Raw genomic sequence first — 27,647 nt, 5'->3', positions numbered from 1 at the left:
TTAGCTAAGGAAAATATATGGTCTGCTACTTCATCTGCTGTAAAGCTTAGCAGAGATGTCATCTAATTGGCCTGCCGCTGCTGATGGATGGCGTGGTATATTACAGATAAAAAGGTAATCCGTACTTAGACAAATCAGTTTACGCCCTGAAGATTTACAGCATCATATTGTGCTTGTTTTTATGGCTCTTTATTCTGGGTGTTGGAAGTCTATATTCACAGAAGTCCATTCCCCGAAGAGCCAATATTTTAATGTTTTATGTCTGAGGAACATAGAGAGACCTGAATCACCAGACTGTTCTTGCCCTTGCTCAGATAGAAGCTCTACAGGGTTCCTCTGGATAAAGAACTCATTTTAAAGGGAACTCTAGAAAAATACAAAATTCAGCAATAAAGACATATGTTTATCTTTTTGAATGTGATGTTTAGAAGTTTAATGAAAAAGTAATACATACAATTTTGGCTATGTAGAAGGAAATTCAACCCTTCTGAGAATTAAAGAAAGCGTAATAGCCATTACACATAATGCAAAATGGTCAAGCCCTCGGTCCTCCTCCCTTTACCTTACCTTCATTAGATGAAATTGCTTTGAGCTGCTGTTAAAATTTATGCTACATTCAATTCCTGCTGCTGTAACTTAATAAATTGCGCACAGCCTTAAGTCCCGTACACACGCAACGATTATTGGCCGACCGATCGTCCGTCTTTTGTCCAGAGTTGTGTTTTGTTGGTTGGAATGTGCCTAGACTGCACACGAACTTTCTCGCCCAACAAAATTCTACTTCAGAAGTGATGTCATGTGTTGGGTTGCTTTCTTTGTGTTCTTTCTTCACTGAGCATGCCCAGACTTGCTCATCAGATTTTTCCCTGTCGAAATCTGTACTGACTGCACGAAAATCAGCTGTTGTGTTGATGGCCAACAAAAATTTTATAGTCTGCACACCAGATTTTTTTCGGCCGAAAAGTCGTAGTCGGTTGTCGGAAGCATCATACTAACAAGCCGAAAATCGGCAGATCGGACGTTGGCCGAAAATTCCCTGCCAATTTTCAACGCGTGTGTACGGGGCTTTATATACCTTTTCATTACTGATTTGATTAACATTAGTGATTTTTATCCTGAAGTTTTAGAAAAGAAAAGAGCAGTCTGCAAAGTACAGTAACCCACAACAACCATTACGAAAGTCAACATAAGACATCTATTATGACAGCTAAGCTGGTTGCCATGCACATAAAAATTTTACTTTTTACTTTTAATGCCTGCATTTCAAGGTGTTACTGTTTAAAGACTATAGCTATATTTAACTATAATAATATAACATTACCATTTATTTTTGTGAATTTATTTTAAAGGTTTCAAGAATTCAAAGTAATTGAAACCCTGGTCAGCCTTCTGACAGACCAGCCAGAAGAAGTCCTTATTAATGTTGTGGGTGCATTGGGAGAATGTGCCCAGGAGCCGGCTAACCGAGCCATTATTCGTAAATGTGGGGGCATCAATCCACTGGTCAACTTACTTACCAGCACTAATCAAGCATTGCTGGTGAATGTCACCAAAGCTGTAGGAGCGTGTGCATCAGAGCCAGATAATATGGCGTGAGTATCAAGACTCGGTATAAGCTTTAACTTTAAGCAAATATCTAAACACACACAAGCTACATATGGGAGCTGTTTACCTGCCAGAGGATTTGTATTTCTGTCTATCCAGTCCTGAGATTTACTAATATCTTCCACACAGTATTTGCAGGGCGAGGGACCTGATTTTTCTCCTCAGCAGTTAAGTTACACTTGCAGGTCTTGTCCTTCCCACAACCTGTGACTGGACAGTAAAAAAAGAAGCAGCACACTGATGAACTTCTTGTCTGTCTCTCTACTCTCTCCTTTTTGTGGCATGTTTCTTGTGAGCACATACGCACTACAGTCCAGCTAATTGGTGCCTTTTGGTGCTTCTCCCTCCCGTAATCTGAATATTGCTGTAAAGGAGGATTGCAAGAGGTAGATGCCAAGTCTAATTTAGATACTTACATGAATTAATACATTTAATAATGTATTAATAAATACAGAGTTACGATCAAGAGTGTATTTTATATCTGCCTTGAGTTTAGCTTTAAAGTGAACATAATATACATTCTAACTTCTCCAATATAATGAAATCAAGTACTGCTGTCTTTATTTTGTTTGGAGAGATTTCCCATCATTTCATATTCCTCACCCTGTAAGAAGGACTGCCAGTAGGAGGAAATCTCCCCAACAGGGACACAGACAGCTATAAAACGTTTGCAAAAGTTCAACATTGGGCGTTAACTTGGCTTTGGATCTTCTTCCTCAATGGGTTTAATTTACTAAAGACAAGCAGACTGTGCACTCTAAAAATGCAGTTGCTCCAGGGCATAGAAAATGAGGGGAAGCTCTGCTTGCTTCCATCAACCAATCGCATGCAAGCAAAAATGCAGTTTTTTATTTTCCTTGCATGTGAAGCTTTAACTCATTTAGTAAGCTCTGGAGAAACTACACTTGCAGAGTGCAACTGCACAACCAATTTTCCTTTAGCAAATTAACCTCATAATAACTACTTAAAGCGGAGTTCCACCCAAAAGTGGAACTTCCACTCATTTGCTTCCCCCCCCTCCGGTGCCACATTTGGCACCTTTCAGGGGGAGGGGGGAACGGGTACCTGTTTTTGACAGGTACCCTTCCCCACTTCCGGGATACGGCGCAGCGGCGTCATCCCTCGGAAGTTTGGCTCCCTCCTCCTTCCCCCTCTGCTGATCCAATAGGAATGCGCAGCGCGCTTCGCACATGCACAGTAGGGACCCACCCGTGAAGCCGCAAGGCTTCACTGCCGGGTTCCCTTTCCAGCAATGGCGGCGGCAGCACCCGACAGCCGATGGAAACATCACCTGCGGTGCCGACATCACTGGACTCCAGGACAGGTAAGTGTCCTAATATTAAAACTCAGCAGTGTAGCTGCTGACTTTTAATTTTTGGAGGGGGAGGTGGAACTCCACTTTAAAGCAATTACATATCCGTGTATGATTTGTATTAATTTTTTTAAACACATACCAATCTGTAATGAACACTCTTTGGCTTTTTAATATTTACATAGTTGCATAGTAAATCAGGTTGAAAAAAAGACACATGTCCATTGAGTGTAATCAAAAGACAAAAATAAATAAATGCATCCTCAGCACCCTAAACCTACAGCTGATCCAAAGAAAGACAAAAAAAAAGTCATAAAAGTTGATTGAAAAATTTGTAAAGGTTAAGTCTATAAGTTCTCAGTAGCAGATAAAATTCTCTTGTTCATTTTGCGCTAAAGTCTTTTAAGCTGACTTCATATCTTTATAAGATTTAGCCTTACAGTGTCCCCACACAAAGATAGGCTTGTAAGGGGATATTAGGTTTAGTCTGGCCCATTGCTCAGTGTAAAGATCTCTGAGGAGCCTGAAGTAAAGTTATGATCCTCTTTCTGATTGATGTATAAACACAAGACAGATGGTGCCGTGATCACTCTGATGATAATTCATTCTTCAGCTCCTCCTGAAGATAGTTTGATTAGAGTGTGTTTAAGTAATTATAAAGCAGTATTTAAAGCCGTCATGTTAGCAGGCGGCACATGGAAAACAAGTTAAACATTATATGTTCCCAACAAAGAATGCACTGTGCTACAGACATTTAAAGCTGTATCAGTATCACAGATGCTTTTCCTTCTCCGCAATGCGCTGTGGACATCACTGACAGTCCGCGAGAAAACTGCATTCAAAAATGTTATTTAGAAAACACTCACATCCTTTTCTAGTAATAATGTCCTGCAATAAATATTTGTGTTGGAAAGTTACTTGCTTGTTACACCATGACTGAGCCCTTATGCTGGCGTATGTTTGGATTTCATTAAAATCTCTCTGGAAAGGATAAGTTGATTTAGATTTGTATAGGACTAGTATGCCCAAAATATAACTTACCATTATGTAAGACAGCTAATAATAGTATTTACCGATACGAATGTAAAGGTGTCACTGCAAAGTGTTCCTGATTTCCAGAGACTGTCTATGGTTGTTAAGTTCTGTCTTTGAAATGTTTTTTTCACTGGATGTGGCCTTAGTTTTCAGTGCGGACCATCCATAAAATTGCTCTTATTCTGCATCTCAGACTACAATTTGTGTCCTGCATTTTAGCATTCTTCTAAATAACATTGGTGAAGTTTAGGCACCATAAAATGTCTACAAGTGCTGTTTTTCTCATCTCTTTACTGTGCACCAAAGGAGCCCCCAATGTACAATGAAGGTCTCAACTTGAGATTCAGCTTCAGTCAACTTGAGATTCAGCTTCAAAGTTATGCCCCTCCTTGCTAGCTCACCACCCAATCACAGCAGCATTATAGCACATTAATGTATGGAATTTTTTAAAAGTGCATTCGTAGGCACTTTGCAAAAATTGGTTTTAAAAGTAGGCTAAGTTTTCTTGGCAGTTTGTTATTTGAAATCTGAAACACATTAAAAAGTGAACTAAAATTAGTTACTAAGTTCCACACCCCAGCCATTCAGTAGCAGAAGGGGCAAGTGTAGAGCTTTTCCAATTCCTAGTGAAAATGAAAAACAGCGTCTTGCTTTTTTTTTAAAGAATTCCAGTAAACAGTATTTTAAAGCGGAGTTCCGGCCTCAAAAACGATAAAATAGATTTTGGGCCATCCGCTTGCTGAGGGCAAACTGAAAAAGAAATGGATACTGGCCATTTTTTTTTTTTTTTGGTCACTTACCTTATTATAGAAGAAAATATACTCACCTTCCTTCCACTTCCTCCCTCTGCGGCCGCGCCATCACTTCCGGTTTGCGATGATTCCTGGGAGCTGAACGTCATCGCTCCCAGGAATCAATGTGCCTGCACCGGCCCCGCTCGTCACTTCCGGTGCAGGCACGGCATTCACTGCTAAACAGCTTCTGGGCATGCCCAGGAGCTGTGCAGGGATGCTGCGCCTGCACCGGAAGTGACGAGCGGGGCCGGTGCAGTGCATTGTGGGACTCTGATGTCACGGAAGAGGACACGAAGATGGCAGCGCTGGAGAAGAAGTTTTCAAGGTAAGTATTTCTTCTTACAGGTAAGTGCGACCCGGGACAGTTCAGAGGCTATCCATTATGGAATGTACTAGCCCTGACTGTTCCGGGGGTATTTTTAGCTCAAATTGACCCCGAGGCCGGAACTCCGCTTTAATCATATAACCTAAAACCAGTGTAGTTTTAGGCTCCATGTACACGGGACGCTTGAAATGGCCGTTTAGAAGCAGTTGGGCGTTTTTTTCAGAAGCCCCTGAACCCATCTACATTTTATCTTATCTGTCCATGTACACCAGGTCGTTTACAGTCATTTGCAGGCAGTTGCGTTCAGGGACTGTTTTTAGAACGCAATTATTTGCGTTCGAACGTGTGTTTCCCGGCGTTTCAAACGCACAAACGTGTCTGAACGCGATGACCCACGTTTAGCGTTCGCGTTTTTCCATTTTAAAGGGGAATCATTTTTTTGACCTCTAGGAACACTTCTAAACGCAAACGCCCGCAAACGCTGCTAAACGCCCGCTAATCGCGGGTACAAACGCGACCGAACGGACGTTTCAAACGTCCTAAAAATTCCAGCATTTAAAGGGACTTTTAACAACGTCCCATGTACATGGAGCCTTAGACGAGTAGCAGCCCTTTAGCCTTGGGTCTTTGGCTTTTAGATAACTGTGCTCAACACCATTAGATAGAAAAGGAAAACCTCTGTTTACTCCAAGGTTAAGCATGGAGGATGTGGACAACTGAATTCTTTCCGTATTTCAAAAAAAAAAAAAAAAAAAGTTTGAAGATTTTTCTTCGCGAAAAAAAGATGTAGTGACTACTGATCCAGTAACCCCTGTAAAAGATAAGGAAAGTATAGTTTAGTTCAAGCAAACAAATATTTGTTTTTTGTTTTTTTTTTATATATACCATAACTTAATTTTCATGTAACTTTTACACTTTTATATGCTTGCTCTTTATTATTTTTGTTATTGTATTAAATGCAGAGATTTATATATTAGCCACTAGAGGGAAAATAGATTGTTTAAAGTGATCCGTTCACTATATTAAATATTTTCAAGCAAGTCATACCTTAAAAAAAGTCACCAAACTTAACCCAAATACTGAGAAATTTTCTGCTCAAGTCTGCTAAGAAACCAACCCTTCTGGCAATGTCAATCTCCTTGGTCCCCTGCAGCTCTCACTAGTTCTGTCCTCTGACCTCGCCCCATTTCCTGACACAGTAGTGACATGAAGGTCAGCAGGAGGAACCAGTGAAAGCTGTGAGGGACCCAGGAGATAGACACTGCTTATAGTGTTAATTACCCAGAAGACTTCAGCATAAGATTGCTCAGTATCAGAGTGGAGTTCTCGGCAGCAGGTGGGGGAATATATACTGTCTATGGTTTGCTTGAAAATATTTTGAATGATGACAGGGTCACTTAAAGAGCGGTTATAGATAGCCACACAAGGTGTGCATTATTTGTCAATCAATTCCTAGATTTGTATTGTAAAATGAAGCAGTATAACACATTACAGGCTATTCTAAAGGCTCGTACACACTTGACGAAAATTTGACGAAATATTCTCCGATTTTTCTCTCTCATGCTCAGCGGTCATAACCGATTTTAGTTGACAGTGTATAATGTTCACGAAATTTCTTGTCCGATTTTTTTTTTGGGACGTTTGTACCTAGACTTCCGGGTCGTCAGCAACTTTAGATCACGAGCGGTCTTTCGTATCCGATTTTTCGCGGACGTACTGCATACACATTAAACAAAAATTAGTCATGCTGGGGACAGACGATAAAAATTTTGGTGTTTGTCCCTCCGTTTTTTTTCGTTGAAAATGTCGGCATCGGCTGCTGAAAGTTGCGTACACACTAGCCGAAAATCGTACGATTTTACCTCGGATGGGAATTTTCTGCAGATTTTCTACTAGTGTGTACCCCACTTTAGATACAAGATTTCAAAAACATTAGTGCATAATGATAAGATTACCTACGTCAGACTAATCTCTTTTACACACTTATCTAAATAAATGTACCAAACATTCTCTTTAGGGATATTCTAAAAACATGATAAAATGAAGCTGGAGGTAACTGAGGACTGGCATTAAATTAATGGTTTAAAGAATTTGATAATTACTGGTCGTACGCTGTACTTTGCAGGTTGCTTTGTTGTCCTATTAAATAAGCTTTTGTGTTACAAATGAGATGATAGTATTAAGCTAATGGCACTAAATCGACAAACAAAAAATCTTCTATTATATGTAATGAAATTGTAAAGTTTTGGATTTATGCTACTGAAATCTCTGTTACTAAAAACAAAAATTTGCTTTATGTAATTAGGTCATTTATATACTGTAGAGTGGCCTTTGGGCAATCAAAGTTAACCAGTCTTTAATTTAAAAAAAATTATTATTATTAGCAATAGTAGTAGTATTGGTGTTAGTGGTTCTTATAGCACAATTATATCGCATGGTGATGTATGATGTAATATAAATAAGCATGAAAAACACAAATAGTACTAATATTGATTAGAAAATACAACAAAAGAGAGAGTCCTGCCTATACAAGCTTACAACCTAGATAATATTAGTATTAGTGATTTTTAACCGCTTGCCGACTGCGCACAGTATATTTACTGCGGCAGTCGGCCCCGGCCAGGCAGAGTGACGTAGGTCTACGTCGCTCGCCTGTCACTCCTTCCAGAGCCAATAGCGGGCGGGCGCGCGCCCGCCGAGGCGCGCGCCCGCCTCGGCTCGTTCACGGAGGAGTGCGGGAGTGTGACTGGCGGACCCGATGTCCGCCGGTCACACTACGATCGCCGCTACAGCGGGAGAAAGACAGAGCGGCTTGTGTAAACAAGCCACCTGTCAGTTCTCCCTGTGTAAAAGTGAAGATCAAACAGTTCTACTATGTAGAACTGTTGATCTTTGTTTTTACACTAGTAGCCATGTCCCTACACAGTTAGAATCACGCCCCTAGGACACACTTAACCCCTCCCTGTCCAATACTGTTAACCCCTTCCCTGCCAGTGTAATTTTTGCAGTAACAGTGCATATATATAGCACTGATTACTGCAGTAATGTCACTGGTACCCCCAAAAGTGTCAAAAATGTCAGTCAAGGGTCCGATCTGTCCGCCGCAATGTCGCAGTACCGCAAAAAAAATCGCAGATCGCCGCCATTACTCGTTAAAAAAAAAAACACCAAAAATGACAAAAATCTTTCCCTTTGTTAGTAAACGCGATAACTTTTGCGCAAACCAATCAAAATACGCTTTTTGCGATTTTTTTTACCAAACATAGGTAGCGTAAAACAAATTGGCCGAAAATTTTAAAAAATTTTGATTTTTACATTTTTTTTTGGGGGAATTTCATATAAAAAAAAGTGAAAAATATTGTTGTTTTTGCAAAAATTACGCTCTTTTTTTGTTTATAGCGCGTGATCAAAAAATCGCACAGGTGATCAAATACCACCAAAAGAAAGCTCTGTTTGTGGGAAAAAAAGGACGTGAAATTCGTTTAGGTACAGCGTCGCACGACCGCGCGATTGTCCGTTAAAGTCACGCAGTAAAAAATCGCAAAATAACCCCTGGTCTTTTAGCAGGAAAATCCTCCGGTGGTAAAGTGGTTAAAGCACCAACATATCCCATAGTGCTGTACAAAGTAATGCAGATAGGCATAAATATTACAAATTCTACAAACATTGATAAGATACCCCAAAAGACAACCCTACCGCTGCTCCATTACAGTCTAGATAACCTTACATTACACATATTTGTCATGTAACAGGATTTATCCTATAACATTTTACTTTTCGAGTGAATACTCAATATTAAATAATCAGATACATACCAATTTTATAATATTTCTTAGTCGGATATGCGTGATTCTTTAAGGTTGGGGTCTATGTTTCTACTTCTCTAATTAATGTTTATTTCTTCAATGCCTGACTGCACGGCAGGGTAATTGACCGCTTAGATGGAGTACGTTTGCTGTGGTCGCTGCTGAAAAACCCTCATCCAGATGTTCAGGCAAGTGCAGCATGGGCCATCTGTCCGTGTATCGAGAATGCAAAGGTGAGAACACGTTATAATCCAGACAGCCTGTTTTACTTTCCTACTTCTCAGATTGCTTGCTTACTAGTGGAAAATAAGTATGATTCATATAACACTACAGTCCTTAAACTATTTTAAGATGCTTTTTGCCAGGCTGCATTTTTCTTTCTGATATGAAATGCACAATCATTAATATTTTATGCGCTATAGAGAACTCAACAGAGAAAAATAAAAATCAATATCCGCTTTCCAACTAATAAGATAGCTATAGCTTGTACAGTTAAGTAGTGCACAATGTATTAACTACCTATGAAATAATTTAAAAGTGTTGTTGACAAGCTCATTTATTTTATTTATATTTTATATAACATATATGTTATAACATTGATTCCTTCTATGCTTTTATATGATCATGTTTTATTTTTTCTCTTGTTCTGGTATTATGTTGGCTGAATGCAGCATAAAAAAATAATCACTATTCAGACTACATATACTGGGGGTTGGAAGTGCATTGTGCATGATGGTGGTCATGATCAGGTTAAAGTAGAACTATAGGAAAAAAAAATTTTTGGATTAAGGAAGGGTTATAACCCGTCACATTTTTTTTTTTGCCATCTGTGTTCTATTGGGGCGATTTCTCATTACTTCCTGTCCCATAGCCAAAACAGGAAGTGAGAAAATCCATGCAAATTAAGGGAATGCATGGGGACCACCAGGTCACCAGAACTAGCACCCCCATTGTAGGATTTTCCTTGACTTTTTTACTTTCACTTTCAATGATGATGTTAAACAAGGCAAATAGGGAGGGTGAAGCCACCTAATGGTGTAGCACACGGCAATAAAAACCGAATAGATGTTCTAATCCCTGTCCATTATCCAAATTTCCCCCCAAACCCCCCCCCCCCCCAAAAAAAAAGTTTTGCCTTTAGTTATACTTTAAGGTGACTGGTAGCCAGTTTATTCTGTATTAATTGGTACTGTTTAAGTAGGGAGGGTCAGTGGGACAAAGCAAAGTAAATCAATGTAAAAATGGATAAATATAATTACAAAATATCTAGGAAAAAAGAAAATGCACGGAAATTATGTTACATATATAACCTGTATGTGCAGTTCACTAGTACTGAATTTTCAATTGTTTTTTTTTTTTTTTTTTTTGGTTAAAAAGGCAATAAGACTTTAACAATAACAATATCTATTTAATTTATATTGGGCAGAAGCTGACAAGGTAGCGTGTGTGCAACACTATATTCATACACCATTTAACCCATACTACTATATAAAGCAATCTACTTGCACATTATCACAAATATACATTAGGCTACTCACAAACTCTTACAAATGCTTTTTGCTTGCTTTTCCTTTAGCCTATTGCCTAAATGTGCTGTAAGCATACAAATCAAATATTTCACTGCGACCTGTTATATTGCTTCTGGGGCTGCTCAAAGTAGAGGTGAAAACATATCCCTGTGTCCCAGAGCATGAGGTGCTGGCTTGTCCTGATACCAATCCAGAGGGCTAGTAAAAGTAAAGAGGAAAGGATCTCCGCTACTCATGACCAGCCCAGGTGAATAAATGATAAGGAGCAGCCTCATTCTACATGACTCCACCAAACCATACGCCCTAATGCATTTCGCCTCGGTCACCAGGGGCTTAGTCATAGGGCCTATATATTTTAAATATATAATATACTGTATATAAAATATTTCAGTGTAAAGTTAAGAGGAACTCTTAACTATATTCAATTCAATACCTATTTAGCTTCTTTAATTTCAGTTTATATGATCAGCACAGGTCAGTTAATTCACTGTCATGTAATTATTTGTATTATTATACAGAATTTATATACCACCAACAGTTTGTTCAGTACTTTACAAAATAAAGGGAGATAGTACAGTTATAATACAATTTTAGACAAGAGGGCTAGGATGGTCCATCTCTGGAGAGCTTGCAATCTAAAGGGAAGAGCAAGTGATGCAAACAATAATAACTATGTGGGGTGAGCTGTTGACGAAAAAGAAAAATTCAGTTGTTATTGTAGGATGAGCATGCCTGAAGAAATTTTAGGGATTGCCTAAAAGAAGAGGCTCTGGAGAAGTCCCAAACTAGTGCCGTTTTTCTTCTATGGAATTATAGGACAGCAAGACAACCTTGTATTATCTCTACTTACAATGCCACATTTATTTCAAATATTAATATCCTACACTGATAATTTAATAATGTGAGATTTCACATCTAGCTGCAGTAAGGATATGATTTTATAGCCTTTGTGCGGGCGACCTACCACCACAGAATTGTTTACCCAGTACAGAAATATATGGATCTTGAGGTGTCTGGAGGCCTGACATCTCCTTTACTAGAATCAGTACTATCTTGGGCTATGGGGACAAAAACAAAAGGTGTGGCTCAGCGAACCATCTTGACTACAGTGTCTCTGACTTTGGATGTGTCAGGATAGACACAATGGGGTAGATTTACTAAAACTGGTACACTCTGAATCTGGTGCAGCTGTGGATGGTAGCCAATCAGCTTCTAACTTCAGCCTTTTTAGTCAAGCTTTGGCAATATAACCTGGAAGCTGATTGATTTCTATGCAAAGATGCACCAGATTTTGCACTCTCCAGTTTTAGTAAGTAACCCCCTATGGTAGCCTCCACATCATATACCAGTTCATCATGATTTTGTAAATGTTCTCCCATAGTACAGATGGAAGTGAAAGTGTCATTTTCTCATATATCTGGCCAGTCCTCTGGTAAAAGGTGAGAGCAGAACTTCTTTTTTCAAAGGTCCAACACTGGACGAGGAAGAGAATGAGTAGTAGAGTCTGTTGATGATATAGGATGTCTATAGATCTGAAAATTCAATCATTTTTGTATAGAACCATGCAAACATAGATCTGAAAGGTAGGTCAAGGGAATTTCAAACCTGTGATGACTGACAGTAGGTAATGATGGAAATGTAGATATAGGAAAGTCCATTCATTCCCCCAGAGCGCGTTTTTTTTTTTAAAAGATAATCATAGTCCAAAAGAGAATAAAAGACAGGATTGAGCACATTTATCACAAAATATACACCATGAAATCCCCAGTGTAGGCAATAGGTATGTAGCACTGCCCCCTAGAGGACTGCTGGATATTACAGTTTTAGGCTTCCCCTGGGTTACCCGTAGCAACTGCTTGCAGAAATCTCAGTACTTTAACCACTTTACCACTAGAGCATTTTGCTGTCTCACGTCTGAGCCACTTTTTGCGATTCGGCGCTGTGCGACTTTAACTGACAATTGCGCGGTCGTGCGACACCATACCCAAATGAAATTTACGTCCTTTTTTTCCCACAAACAGAGCTTTCTTTTGGTGGTATTTGATCACCTGTGCGATTTTTACTTTTTGTGCTATAAACAAAAAAAGAGCGTAAATTTTGAAAAAACAACAATATTTTTCACATTTTTTTATATGAAATTCCCCCCAAAAAAATGTAAAAATCTAAATTTTTTTAAATTTTTGGCCAATTTGTTTTATGCTACCTATGTTTGGTAAAAAAATTCACAATAAGCGTATTTTGATTGGTTTGCGCAAAAGTTATTGCGTTTACTAACAAAGGGAAAGATTTCTGTAATTTTTGGTGTTTTTTTTTTTTAACGCGTAATGGCGGCGATCTGCGATTTTTTTTGCGGGACTGCGACATTGCGGCGGACAGATCGGACCCTTGACTGACATTTTTGACACTTTTGGGGGTACCAGTGACATTACTGCAGTAATCAGTGCTATATATATGCACTGTTACTGTAAAAATGACACTGGCAGGGAAGGGGTTAATTTTATTGGAGAGGGAGGGGTTAATGTATGCCTGGTGCTTACTGACGTGTGGGGGGGGGAGGTGACTGTGTGAGCCAGGGACAGATCGGAGTGTTCAGCTATGCTGAACACTCCGATCTGTCACTCCCTGTCACTTGGGAGATCCGCCCGCTTGTGTTTACACGATCGGGGCAGAGATCGCCGCTGCTCCTCCCCTGGGCCGACTCCCGCTGTGACTGAATACAGCGGGAGCGAGCCTCCGGCGGCGCGCGAGCGCCACCCACAAGGGGGAGTGTCTGACGACGTAGGTCTATGTCGTCAGATGATAACGAGCCACTTTGCCTCAGTAGTACTACGGTACTCAGTGGCAAAGTGGTTAAGGTATTGGCTCAGTCAATGATCAGTCCAGGGGTTGTTGTTTTTGTTGTTTTATTTAAATTGGGATGTGAGAAGGGATGAGTGGGATACTCCAACTGTTAACTATTCACATTCAGAGGACTTCTAACTTGAGAATGTGGCAAGGCCGCTAATTCATCCTGCCACTTGAATAAAGATGAAATAAGTGTTCCTAGTAGTGTTTCTCTTCAGGGTACTCCCCCAGTACTCCCTTTCACTCTGTGCTAGCTGACACCCGTCCACTGACTCTACACTCCGGAGTGGTCCCCTTCCTGGGAAGACCCCTGGGCAAATTCCTCTGTACTCACGATACTGTTTTTCCATATTCTCCAGTGCCCCAACTCCTCCAGGTCTCCTGGACCTCTGGGTTCAGCCTCACACCACTGGTTCACCAGGCCGACTGCCTGTGACCACTACCAACTGCTGCAGAAGAGAAGGCAGCTGCAACCCTCCTTCTGGGACCTGGCTTTCCACCCAAAGACCTCTACCTCATGTGCCTGTGGCTTTTTATACCCTGCACCATAAGTCACTGAGACCAACTGTCTGTGCCAATCCCTGGGTCAGTACCAAAAAAGCCTGTGTGCCATTGGTCAGGTTTTCTCCAGCATCCAACGTGCCTCCCCATTGGATCAGCTGGGGACACTCCCTGAGACCAGATAAATCACACCTTGGGCACACAGAGCAGACCTAGCTACAGATCCTTCTCTCTGTTAAGCAGAGTGCATATAGATTTTGCCTGCTGCTCTTCTGATAAGCAGACAGAGCCAAAACTACACTCTCTACCTAGCACCTGACTAGGAGGGTGCTACAGGTAGAATCCATACTACAGTACTTGGAAACCCCCGAGTTACCTGCTACTGGGGTGCAAATTGAAAGGGTTGTTCTTAACACAATAGGATCATACATTATGTGAGAACTGCATAGTGTTCAGTACAAGTGGAGAAGGTGACCTAGGAAACCCCAATAAATTACTTAGGTGGGCAGGGGGAAAAAAGTGCTAATGTAAGTTGAGTCTAACATGCCCAGGGTGATATCTCGGGGCAATTAGTTGATGAAGGTGAGCTGCATAATAATACCCAAGTTAATTGGGGATTGGGAAACCCCCTTGGGTAGCATGAGCTTGAAATCTTTTGCAACCTATTCTTGGTCTTTTGTGGTGCTAAATTAACTTATACATCGATTGACACTGTATAGTAGCAATGATATAGCAATTTCAACAAAATTGTTATTTCAAAAGAGATCATCTTCCCTACCTAAAAAAATGGCATAGGAATCCCATTTCAAAAGATTCTAGTGGATTCTAGCAAACAAAAGAGAAAAATTATGTTGATATAAAGTACGATAAGAAGACATGATAAAAGGTTCAAGATATTTGATAGAGTCTGCTTGCCATTTAAATGGAAAATTGCATTTATGTGAGGAAATGTGAGGTTTGGTGAGGGATAATAGAACCTCATCCACAAAAAGGGAAATTTCTTACTGCGAGTCCTTGATAGTAATGGATATTAGCATTAAGGCGTACTCTGGGAACAGGAGGTTCAATAAAAAGGGCAGCCCTGGTGTGTACCATTAGAGATGTTGAAAGTTCTGTTGATAGCAAATGAGATCCTGCCAGTGGAGATGGGGTAGAATACAGTCCTTCCAGTGCCCCCCCCCCCAAATGGAAATGCAGTTTCACCTTCACGTTTCCTCCCTACCCCCACTCTACAGCAGGAGAGTGAACCAAAAGCACCACTGATAAGCTGATTGGCTCCTTGTGCTGCTTCTCCTTCCACCTCTCTGGCTGTACAGAGGCTGCAAAAAGTACTTAAATTGTACATTTAAGGATGTATTATTGAATACAGCACTGCTTCGTGTTTTTTTTATTTATGCCTCGAGTTTAGCCTTTTATTATAAATGTTCTCTGTAGAGATAAGTAGAATTATTTGGTCAGTATTTTTGACCTTATATGGCCATGTGGCCGTATTAGGTCACTAATGTCATGGGCATCCCTACTCCTTTGTTTATGTGCAGCTGTAGCGCAGGGAATACCCCAGCTGCAGCTAATTATGCCAATGGGGAAGCAATCATGTTACAACTTCCTACAGATTTTGCTGAACTGGGTTTTGACTGAGTTCGGACCAAACCCAGCTCATCTTTAATGTCAATTAACTGGATTTGTTTATAAAACTATGTCACTTACAGCTGTCACTGTATTTCTTTCTTAGTGCACTTAATGTGAACCTAAAAAGAAAAAAATGTCACCAGTTAGGTGAATAAAATAAGAAACAATGTTTAAAAGTAAAAATAAAATGTTTTCATTTGTGGGAAAGTTTAGGAAAGGTTCCCTTTCTCGGTTCTTACAATATCCAGCATCATTTTCCAGCTAACAAGCGGCTGTTTTTTTTACAACAAGAATAATTCCAGGATTGTTGAAAGGAGCTTTCCTAACCCTCAGTAGCCATTTAAAGCACATTGCATCCTTTAAAACCACCATTGTCTCCAATGTATTTCATAAAAATTGTTATATTTCGCCAGAATGTCCTGATTTTAGTCAAGCTTTCAGCAAAGCAAAAACTCATTTTCACTTATCCCTAGTACTCTATAAAAACTAAGAGTTGGTTTACAACTGTCTAGCTGGTTTGGAGCCAATGCTGTGTTTACTTTTCCAACTCTCCGAACACTAAAACAGAAGGGTCAGACATTGTTCTTCACAGGATTGACTATGGAGTCTATATCAGGTTGGCCATTTTCCACTACAAACCAGCCGGACAAAAAACCCAGCCATCATCCTGTCTTCTTCTGGAGTATAATGCTTGCCTCTCCTGTAAGCTTCATGGGTGCATGAGATGCAAACAATGCACCATCCTAGTACAGGCATAGAAGCATAAAGAAGGTTAAATAGTAGTAAAAGTGAGGAGAACATGAAGCGACGAAGTGTTACATGCTAAATATGGACCAAAAGGTGAACCTATCCTATAAACTCACTGAACTTCCTGTTGCAATATCCTGTTTGATGCCTTTACATTTACTCTTTTTGGTATTGTCTAATTTGACCTTGGCCACCTGTCTACCAGTGCAAAACAGTCAGGAACAACATGAAGGGAGGAGATTGTCAGAGCAACCTCATGGAACTGGATTAAAATGGGAAGGCTATCTAAATATGATTTTTTTTTTTTAACAGAATCACTCTATATATATATATATTTAATAAAAAAAAGATTATTAGAAAAAAACAGACTGTTAACTTTGCAAGGAAATTTATCCCAAAGCTTAGTAATTGAGGTGAGTCTCTGCTGACTTTCTTCATCCAGTCATGTGCAAGCAAAAATGCTGTTTTTTATTTTCCTTGCACATAATTGGGTATTCTTTACATAGTGAAACGGTTTCCCCTCCTCCTATCTCCCCCCCCCCCATCCCCCCCACCCCTTTTGTTTTTCTCTCTCTTCCCCTCTTTGTTCCACTTCCCTCTTCTCGCCTCCAGGCCAGTCTCACTTGCCTTCCACCCTTCATATATACCACGGTCTCCCAGACTCCTTGTGCCCTTTGGCATTGTCCCCCATTGGGATGCCAAATAGCAACGGCCCTTGTGTTTAACATTTTCCATGGGAGACGATAGCACCGTTTTTATCTCCCCTACGACATTTACAACCTAATTGTTATTCCATACTCCAATTATACATGGTTTTTGTTGGTACTTTTGCAAAACACCTTACTTCCATATTATGGCTGTAACACGCTGTTGAATTATCTACGACAATGGTGCCTTCAGACTTACACCGCATATTGTACTATATTCTGTACCACTGTTTATTCTTGTTTGATACTTCTTTATCCTCAATAAAATTTTTGAACAAGGAAACTTTACCACATTCACTAATATCTGGGGCTAGTTTCTTTGCAAAGTCCAACTGCTCTTGCAAAGTGAACAGCCTATTTGCCTTTAGTAAATGCACCCCATTTTCATATATCCAGGCCATGGTATATACTGCTTCTAGTAGTAGTTTGTCACATTCATCTGGACTTATTCTGCAATATTGAAGGTGCTTTGGTAACTTATCCAAGTCACTTTTTCAGTTCCAATGAGTGTCATGAAGATACCTCAATGTCTTTATGACACTTATTGCATCTGAATAATTGAACAAAGAGGACAACTGGTTCATAGATGTGAAAGAGGCCATCTACATAAAAATGCAAAAAAAAAAACATGTCTGTATAGTAGTGGGGACCTGGAGCACCTGTCTCCCACATATAATGCTGTTTTAACATCTCTACCCTGATATCTTGACAATTCATACCTGAAGCCATGTAAATAAAGGAACTAATACTTTTGAAGCCGTCATGACACCACGGATGGGATTATGTAACTAGAACTGGGTAGTTCCACAACTTATACACCTCCGAACCTGTTATTGAACAATCAACATCTACACATTCCATGGTAATTCAAAGGTGTCTTAATGTGTGGCTATAAATGCTGGGATATCTTCCTGACACTCATTTGAACTAAAGAAGTGGCTTGGATAAACTATGAAACATCTTTAACATTACAGAACTCAGTCTGAATGTGACGAACTACTGCTAGCTATATAGAGATTGTGTTTAGATGGCATTTTGTTTAATAGATATTACACCCCTTAAATCATCAGTAAATAATTGAAATTGAGTTTCAGTGCTGTTTTATATTATTAGCTATAACATGCCCACAGTTTACTGTATATTTAATTGCAATGCTTGAGGAAGGCAATATTTTACAGATTGCTGTAATTAAAAAAAAAAAAAGCATGACAACCCTATTTTTAAAAAAGAAGCCATCATATTTTCAATATATACATAACAATGTTAGGCATTTTAATTATTCTTTCCTTTTCTATAGCCAACATATTGTGTTTATTATTAGGCTTTTCATCTGCCTAAAGACATATAAAATGTACAATAATGATGGAAAACTGGTCATTTTTACGAATTCATTTAAACTAATAGACCACATGTGTAAAATATATATCTTCACTAATAGATTAAATACATGTGCCACATTGGTGCCCGCATCCAAGGCTGCTCTGCTTTGCCAAACCTCAACTTCTAGGGTTGTGTGAACAATGACAAAGATCTAGAGACTGACCCAAAGAAACTGTGGATGAGTATTCCAACATTCCGTTTTTTTTTTTGCACTGTGAAGCTTTGTTAAATGCATTGCAGTGTTTGCTATGTAATCTTATGTGTTACAGGTTGTTGCAATGTGTTACATCATATCAAAAATAGCTGCACAAAAAAAAAAAAACATGTCCCACTCTTTTTCAGCACACAGAAGTGCCTTGGTGTGACTTAAAGGATATAATGCAAATTGCCTTGTTCTTGTAGTACGTGCAGCTGGTGTATTGAACCCTTACCAACCCCTAACATTTACATATCCCCTAAACTTACCCATAAACCTAATTCTTACCCATAAACCTAAATTCAAGAGAGATGCAAAAGACACAAATGAATGCAACTCTTTATAAATACATCATTATTTTTTATTTAAATGTATATAAAGAGTTGCAAGACAATAGCAAAATCCATCTCAATAGTCATGAACAAAATGGATTGACAGTTGTTGGCTTTAAAATACCAGTACTGAAATAGCAATGCTTTTAAAACATCTTCACAGTAGCAAAGGGAAAAATATGGGTAGTACATATTTTGGCTCATTATGGCAGTAATGAGTATTCCATTTAATCTGTGTAATAAATAATGTCAAAATCATGTCTCCAGTGGGGTTATTCAGAGCCTACTTCAGGAGTTGGAATAGTAAACGAAGTACGTAGATAATCAGTTAGCAGCAACAACACAGCTACTAAGAATATGGAGTGACAGAGGAAAGGAGAGTGGGAAGGGTTTTTTTTTTTAAAGTACTTTTTAAATAGAAGCAGTATATGTACCTGGATTTCACTTAAAGAGGAGCTCCAGGCTCCCCCCAAAAAATGTAAAGTAGGAAGCTACCAATACTGTAGTACAATTTATTACAGTTTAATACAAGGACATCTACCTGTCCAGGGATCCAGCGATGTCCTCACCCGATCTGATTCTTCAATCGGCTTTGGGTGCAAGTGCTGGCATCTCTAATAAGTGAAACAGGAAGAGAAGCCTGGCCTGTTTCCTAGGGCGCATGCGCGAGTCGCCCTGTGCCGTGGGAATAGTCCCGTAGTCTTCTGGCACGTGGGATGTGTCCCAGAAAACTGCAGGGAAAAAGAAGGGGTCGACCTTCTTGCTCAGATCACTGTGGTGATCTGAGCCACAAGTGGGAGTGGGTACCTATCAAAATCAGGTACCCCCTCCCCCCATAAAAGTGGCAAATGTGGCAGTGGAAGGGGGAGGGTGCAAACAAGCGCAGCTCATATGATTTTCATTTAATCAGTACAGTTTTTGTCAAAAAAGATTGGAAGAACAAGACGACGTATGCTTACATTACATCTCTCCCAAAGTTGTATTCTGTCATACAAGAATTTTCGTAAGTTGAGTAACCTCTTAATTTTCAAAGACTAGCATGCAAAAAAATGGACGACCATTCGTCCGATATTTTCATTGTGTGTACGAGCCTTAAAGTGGAGCTTCATCCAAAAGGGGAATGTCCACTTGTTTACATCTCCCCCCCTCTCAACTGCCATATTTGGCACTTTTGTGTGGGGTGGAGAGTGTACCTGGCTTTGACAGATACCCGCTCCCACTTCCATGTAAGATCGCTGATTTGCAATCTATGCGCATTTCTGGCCACTTCTCCTTCACTCTGCTGCCTTTTGGGACACAAATAGGTCCCAGAAGATGGCGGGACCATTCACCAAGCGCAGCGCGAATCGCGCATGCACAGCAGGAAACTGGATATGAAGCCTGAAGGCTTCACTGCCATTTTCCCTTACTTATAATGCCAATACCTGCACCAAAGCCGATTGACGCGGGATCCCTGTACAAGTGGATGTCATATTAAAAGTCAGCAGCTACAGTATTTGTAGCTGCTGACTTTTAATTTTTTTTCAAGCCTCGAGCTCCCCCTAAACTCAGCTTTAACCTTAAAGTGTTAATAAACACAGATCCTGCATTCACTATAGCTGGTCTCCGACAGTACACAGAACATGGAAATGCAATAGTTTTAGTAAATATAAATTGCTAAATACCTTTTCACATCAGCAGTTAGAGCAGTCTTGACCACTGACTTCTATCAGTGTCTGTTTAAGGCTTGTAGGAGTTTTGCCCCTGATTGTCCTATGAGGCTGCAGGACCCCTGACCCTCTGTCTGGACAATGTTGATTGGCTCTGTGTTGATCACTTGCACTCTCCCAAGAAAAAAAAAAACTCTTTAGCAATACACACCAAACTGAGCATGTGCAGCTTGCCATCAAGGCTCTGTTCTATCAGTAGATGGTTTGGGGACTGTGGAATAAGAGGAGAATCAGAGAAGACAGGATTAAACAATGCAGAGGATTAACCCCTTAAGTTCCACAGTGAGTATAAAAAGCATGTTTTATTGCATATACAGACTGATTTTACTGTTGTGGGTTTAGTAACACTTTAGGATAACGAATAAACGGAATCCCTAAAGCATCTCTCCTCATTCTTTAAAAAGGCAAATTTAAAATATAATTTATTAGCAACTTATATTCCTTTATGTACCTTTGAATATCTTCCTATCTGCACAAGGACCCCCAAAAACTCACGTCAAGGAGTTAAGTCAAGTAGTTAGCAGAGCAGCAACTTTGAAATCTAAACTCTACATCCCTAGACCCAGAGTTATCCTCAGGGTTCATTAGATGTGGGGAAAAATCTATAAAGCTTTAATGGATATGCTCACATGTTTATAAAATTCAGATTCTTAGGGCTAGTTCACAGCACAATTTCAGCGGTCTGGATTGGTATTTGCATGTGAATCTAGCCTTGTTTTTTTACGCGCTTTTTGATGCATTTTCAATGAGTTCCATTGTGTTTTTTCACCCCTTTTTGGCATTTAGGAAATCTAAGGACAGTGGTACCTATGTGTTTACATGCGTTTTGACATGTTCTGGATGAAAAAAATGCAGCAGGTCATACTTTTGTTGAAAGTACTGGAACTGACTATGTGAACTAGGGCCATTGGAATAAATGGCAAATATTGTCCATAGATGCATTTTAAAAACACACTGAAAAGCATCTGGTGTGAACCAGCCCTTATGTCTTGTACACAAAATTATCAGACGAATGATCCTCCATTTTTTGTTGCATGCTAGTCTCATATTGAAAATTAAGAAATTACTAAAGTTACGAAAATTTTTGAACAACAGAATACAACTTGGGAAGTGATGAAATGTTTTGTATTGTATTGTAATGTATTATTTTGTTTACGAGCATGCGTGGTCTTAATCTTCTGTTTTTTCGGGCTAATACTGTACTGATTAAACCAAAATCGTACGATCTGGCACTGTACGAGAAAATTGTTTCCCTTTGGAAATTGTTAGATGATTTGTGGGGATCGGCTCTCGATAGCTGTGTACTAACAATCAAATTATCGTACGATCGCTCCGAAAGCTATTTTTGTCATCCGATTTTCTGATCGTGTGTACTAGGCATTAGTCTTATCACAACTGTTTCTGTTTAGTTTTTACTCAGTTAATGTATTTATTTAGGATTTTCCTTTTTTCTAAAGCTCTGTTGCATTCAGAAACAGAAGTACCCTTGTGAACTCAGTAAACACTTCTTATATTCTAAGCTACAGAATTTCCGAGAAGTCAAATAATCTGTATTTTCACAATATGTAACTATGTAGGAAAAGGACATTAACATAAATCTGTCAGAAAAATTTAAAAATATGAAGGTTCCTGGAAGTGCTATGCATATTAAAAATAAACAATAGTTCATTGTAAGAAATCGATTTTTTATTTTATCGCCAAAAAAGCTGTAATGGCAGCTTTCAGCAGGATGTTCCCCAATACCAAGAACGAGTTAGAAACTTTCAGCTGCCACAAAGAGAAGTTCCGCCTGGGAAAAAAAGAATAAAAGTCAGCATCTACAAATACTATAGCTGCTGACTTTTAATATATACAGACACTTACCTGTCCAGGGAGGCCGCAATGTCGGCACCGCAGCCGATTTTTGAATTAGCTGTCAGGTGCTGCACCACCATTTGTCATAAGGCAAACTGGGAGTGAAGCCTTTCAGCTTCACAGCCGGATCCCTACTGCGCATGCGCAAAGCGTGCTGCACTTTCCAATTGGCCCAGCAGAGGAGGAAAGAGGAGGGGGGTTGAACTTCCAAGAGACAGCACCGCAGTGCTGTCTCCTGAAAGTGGGGAAGGGTACCTGTCAAAAACAGGTACCCGTCCCCCCTCCCCCCTGAAAGATGCCAAATGTGTCATTGGAGGGGGAATTTCCGCTTTTGGGTGGAACTCCACTTTAAAAAGTACCCCATATACCTGCATAAAAAGGACCCCCTAATGCTTAATCTTCTCCTACTTGAACACTTAACCATCTTAGTAATGCCTTCATTTTTAACCTGTCTGCACTGCTAACTAATGCTAAAATATTTAACCCTGAAGACTTAACACTTTTCCTGTTTCTGAATCCTAATCTTGAGCGCTCTACAGTAGTCCCAGACATTACCAATAATCTATCTTTAAGCAGAACTGAATCTGACCAAGTCATATTGTTTTAAGTTTGACAGAGAAAAGTAAGGTCAGGGACAGGGCTCTGCTGTTTGTTGGGGGGGAGTCCCAAGAGTGGCTGAACAAAATTACACATATTTTGCTCCTTGAAAGTCCAAAAGGCATTCCTTGCTTCTTGGGCTCTTCTGTGTATCTAGGCTATGAAAAAGTCTCACACATGTTGTATCCCTATACTCGGGAAGCATAGCAGAATGTGTTTTTAGGTGTAATGATGGGTATGCCTATGCTGTGTGTGAGAAATAACTTGTTAAAATGACAACTTTGTGGGAAAAAAAATAATTATTTTCCTAATTTTCCAAACAAATGTGACAAGAAATTACATCTTCAAAAAACTCACCATGCCTCTTACTAAATCTCGGACTGTCTACGTTATAAAAAATGAATAATTTGGGGGATATTTGTACTGTCCTGACATTGTAGGGCCCTGAGAAATTAGATAGGCTGTCAGTACACCAGGATTTATCAATTTTCAAATATATATGCCATAGATTGTAGGCTCTATACCGCTCACGCAGACTAAATAATATGTACTGATTTGGGTTATTTTTTTTTAACCAAAGAAATGTAGCAGAATACATTTTGGCCTAAATTTATGAAGAAATAATTGTTTATTTGCAAAAAAATGTAATAACAGAAACTAAGAAAAAACATATTTTATTTTAAATGTTAAATATTTTTTTATTTATATAGCAAAAAAAAAAAAAACATTGGTGATTAAATGCCACCAAAATAAAGTTCTATTCGTGTCAAAAAATTGATAAACATTTCATTTCGATACAGTTTTGCATGACTGAATACTTATTGTGGCCTCACTGAAAACTTAAAAATGGTGAAAGGGGGTGAAAGTGTCTGGTATTGAGGTGGTTAGAAATAGCTTAAGCTGAGCCTCATCTACATTCTTGTACAGTTGTATAGGCTCATTTCTTGTATTGAAATTGCTTACTGCTTACAAACTTCCATTTTGAACCTTGACTAGCTCAGGCAGTTTCTTCTTAGCTTGATAATGTGTTAGACATGCTTTTTCAAGAAAGTACGTTTTTATTAAGGACAAAGACCTTTTTTTTTTTGCTTGAATGCGAATACTTTTTTTACATGCTTGAAGTTCCCCTGAGTTGCAGAAGGAGGTTTAATCCTGGCACCAAGCACTGAGTATGGTGTATGCTCCTGAGGTGCCAATATGCATTAGAAGCTACAGCGATATATAACAAAAAGTGTAGTGGATATGGCATTGCTTGTGTTGTGTGTATTAGTACAAAACCCAGTATGTGTTTCAATCCCTATTCAGAACAATTGTATGGGCTATATAGATGTGACGCTCTAATAAGCTAAGCCTTTAAGATATGCAATTTATAAAGGTGTCATAAACTAGTTCCGCTCCCGATAACGTCTGAATGACGAAACGTGTGGGGAGAAGCGACAGCATAATTGCATCACTTTCGGTTTCGAGTCCCTGGAGCGCGTCAGAGCCCCATACTTCCTGACTTCTATATACCAACCGCCTGACTTTGTTTTTATTAATGTAATTGCACTACTAGCTACTTTTAATAAACTTACACCACGGAATTAGGCTATGGATGCTTTTATTTCTACACATGTATGAGACTGCTGGGGCAGTGGAGCCTAAGAGCAAGGATTGACAGCCATCCATTTTTACTAAGGATTTCACATACAGCCATTAGTGCTGTGATTGCGGGACACCCCCTACAGGGGAGAGCTTTCCGGTAAGAGCGGCACAAAAGGGAGAGCAAAAGTGAAAACACTGACACACCAAATATATTTTACGATTTTGTGATAGTAAAAATATATTTTTCTGTGATAGCATAATAACTTTGAATTTATGGTTTAAATGATCCCTGTGCAACACCACATTAAGTATTTATTTCTAAGCACATGTCACTTTTCACTGAATCATTATTATTGGATTTATACTTTTTGAATTACAGCACTAGTCACTTTATTGCTTTTTTGCACTAGTTTATGGCACCTTTATAAATTGCATATGTATTTCAAAGGCTTGGATTATTAGGGCGTAACATTCCTATAGTCCACACAGTTTGATTAGGATTTAAACACCTCCTGGGTTTTTGTACCAATACACTCAACACAAGCAGCCCCACACCCACTATAATTTTTATAATATACTCCTGACATTTACCTAGGTAGTTGTTTAAGTGGAGGCAGCAGCTAAATTCATTCACCAATTAGTCCATAGCATGGAACTACTCCTATGATCTTTTCAGAAGCTACAGCAAGTTCGATAGGTCCTGCCTCATTTTCTGGCTGGAGGATGTTAGCATCATCTAAATATTTCCTCCCCAGCATTAATGTCCCTGGTCTACCCTTTTTTAAATTTATTTTCAGTTATTTTAATAATGGAGCCTGCTGGCCCCTCCTACCAGCATTACATTGCATAGAAAAGCACAGAAACAGCAAAAAGCACAGAAAGTGTTGATGTCACTGGGTCTAAAATAAGGCATGTAATGAAAACAGAAAGGTTTAATTTAAAAACTTCATCTGAAAGCTGAAAAATAAGAATTTTCATTTGCATGTTGATAAAAGGGGGAGAAACCAGGGAAGGGAAAATACAAATAGTTTCATTTTCAGCTTTAACCACTTGCCGACCGCCGCACGACTATCTACGTCGGCGGTCAGCCCCTCACAGGCAAACTGACGTAGGGCTACGTCGCTTGCTTGTGAGGGTCTAGGGAGCGAGCGCGCGCCCCCGGAGGCGCGCTCCCGCTCCCGCGTGGTCACGGACCCCCCCGCGCGTGTGACCGGCGGACCCGATGTCCGCCGGCCACTCTGCGATCGGCGGGGGAGAGGGAAAAAGTCAGGCAGCTTGTGTAAACAAGCTGCCTGTCATTCTCCTCGGTGTAAAAACACTGATCACACGGATCTACTATGTAGATCCATTGATCAGTGTCCTTACAGCTCAAGCCACAGCCAATCACAGTAGAAAGCACGCCCCTAGGGACACACACAGCCCCTCCCTCTTAAATAAAGTTAACCCCTTCACTACCAGTGTATTTTTACAGTAACAGTGCATATGTATAGCACTGATTACTGCAGTAATGTCACTGGTAACCCCAAAAGTGTCAAAAATGTCAGTCAAGGGTCCGATCTGTCCGCCGCAATGTCGCAGTACCGCAAAAAAATCGCAGATCGCCGCCATTACGCGTTAAAAAAAAAAACAACAAAAATGACAAAAATCTTTCCCTTTGTTAGTAAACGCGATAACTTTTACGCAAACCAATCAAAATACGCTTTTTGCGATTTTTTTTTACCAAACATAGGTAGCATAAAACAAATTGGCTGAAAATGTTAAAAAATTTTGATTTTTACATTTTTTTGGGGGGGAATTTCATATAAAAAAAAGTGAAAAATATTGCTATTTTTGCAAAATGTACGCTCTTTTTTTGTTTATAGCGCATGATCAAAAAATCGCACAGGTGATCAAATACCACCAAAAGAAAGCGCTGTTTGTGGGAAAAAAAGGACGCCAAATTCGTTTAGGTACAGCGTCGCACGACCGCGCAATTGTCCGTTAAAGTCACGCAGTGCCGAATCACAAAATACCCCCTGGTCAGGAAGGGGGTAAAATCTTCCAGGGCTTAAGTATGCATTTCAACAGTTTGCTAGCTTGCTTGTTTTAAATGGAACACGGAAAGGTATGCATATGGCAGCTTCCATTGCTGATTTTTAAAAACACACAAGTGCCAGGTTGTCATGTCTTTCCTTGATTTATGATCTACTGAACTACTAAGCTGTGACAAGTATACAGGTAGTAAAGTCAGAATTTTTGATCTACATACTTATACCAGGTCAGCAAAGTGAAGTAGCAAAGCAACACTAACTGCCCCTGGTGCTTGCAACTTTTAAAATAAATTGTCAATGATTTGCCCCCATATTTATTTCTGGAAGGTTTTAATTCGGCAGTGCAAAGAGTATTGATGATATTCAGAGTGCAGTAAACAAAAGAAACAATCAAATTTCAGTTTACGGTAGTCATATCATCAAAAATTTAGACTGAATACTATAAGCGTTTTTCATTTTTCACTTTGCTCTTTATTTCATGAAATAAACCTGTATAGTGTTATGTTTTATTTAACCTTTTACCCTTACACGAGCCTAGAACAAAAAAGTGTACATCGTCTTCTAATTTTTTCTTCTTTTGAAATTTACAAAATTGAAAAAAAAAAAAAAAATCCAGCCTTCTACCAAAACAGCCTAATTTAATGGTTCAAATGTTCTAAGCATTTAGAAAACAGATTTAACATGAAACAGCTGGTAGACACATATCTAGACATAATAACTTTTATACACCAGTACTTTTCATTGTGCTGAAATTCCAACTGTACTTTCTTCCACAAATTGCTGTAAAGAAGAAAAACAATTTCTCATTTGCAAAGAAGATCAGATCTGTGGCCATTTAGCAGGCCAAATGAATAAGTAATTTTAAAAATGTCGCTGCTATTTATTATGTTATTTTATGAAAGCGTTTACGCCAAAATTAGCCTTCTGTCAAATGCCATATTCTAATGCAGAAAAATGAAATAAACGTTGCAAATATTAATCATTAGTCTTTTTTTCTGCACAAATGTTTAATGCATGAAGGAAATTTGCAGTCTTTCCTGGTTACGATTGGAAACTGTCTACAGTTATGTCCTTACCAAATATACTACGGAATAGAGATTTTAGCACAGACACATTATGCCATGTACCTGC

General features: G+C 39.3%; 1 protein-coding gene across 1 annotated transcript in view; it reads left to right on the top strand.

Annotated features, from left to right (window-relative positions):
* ODAD2 (outer dynein arm docking complex subunit 2) overlaps positions 1-27,647 on the top strand; it is a 215,893-nt gene that overhangs the window by 112,359 nt on the left and 75,887 nt on the right. The window contains exons 16-17 of the mRNA XM_082259693.1: positions 1,350-1,592; positions 8,996-9,110. Coding sequence (XP_082115819.1) covers positions 1,350-1,592; positions 8,996-9,110 — 358 coding nt within the window. The remainder of the gene's footprint in view (positions 1-1,349; positions 1,593-8,995; positions 9,111-27,647) is intronic.

This window comes from Pelophylax lessonae (genome assembly GCF_965119305.1).
Source record: "Pelophylax lessonae genome assembly, chromosome: 5".
Lineage (NCBI taxonomy): Eukaryota > Metazoa > Chordata > Amphibia > Anura > Ranidae > Pelophylax > Pelophylax lessonae.
The sequence above is the reverse complement of the archived record's forward strand: the minus strand, read 5'-3'. Positions and strand labels throughout refer to the sequence as shown.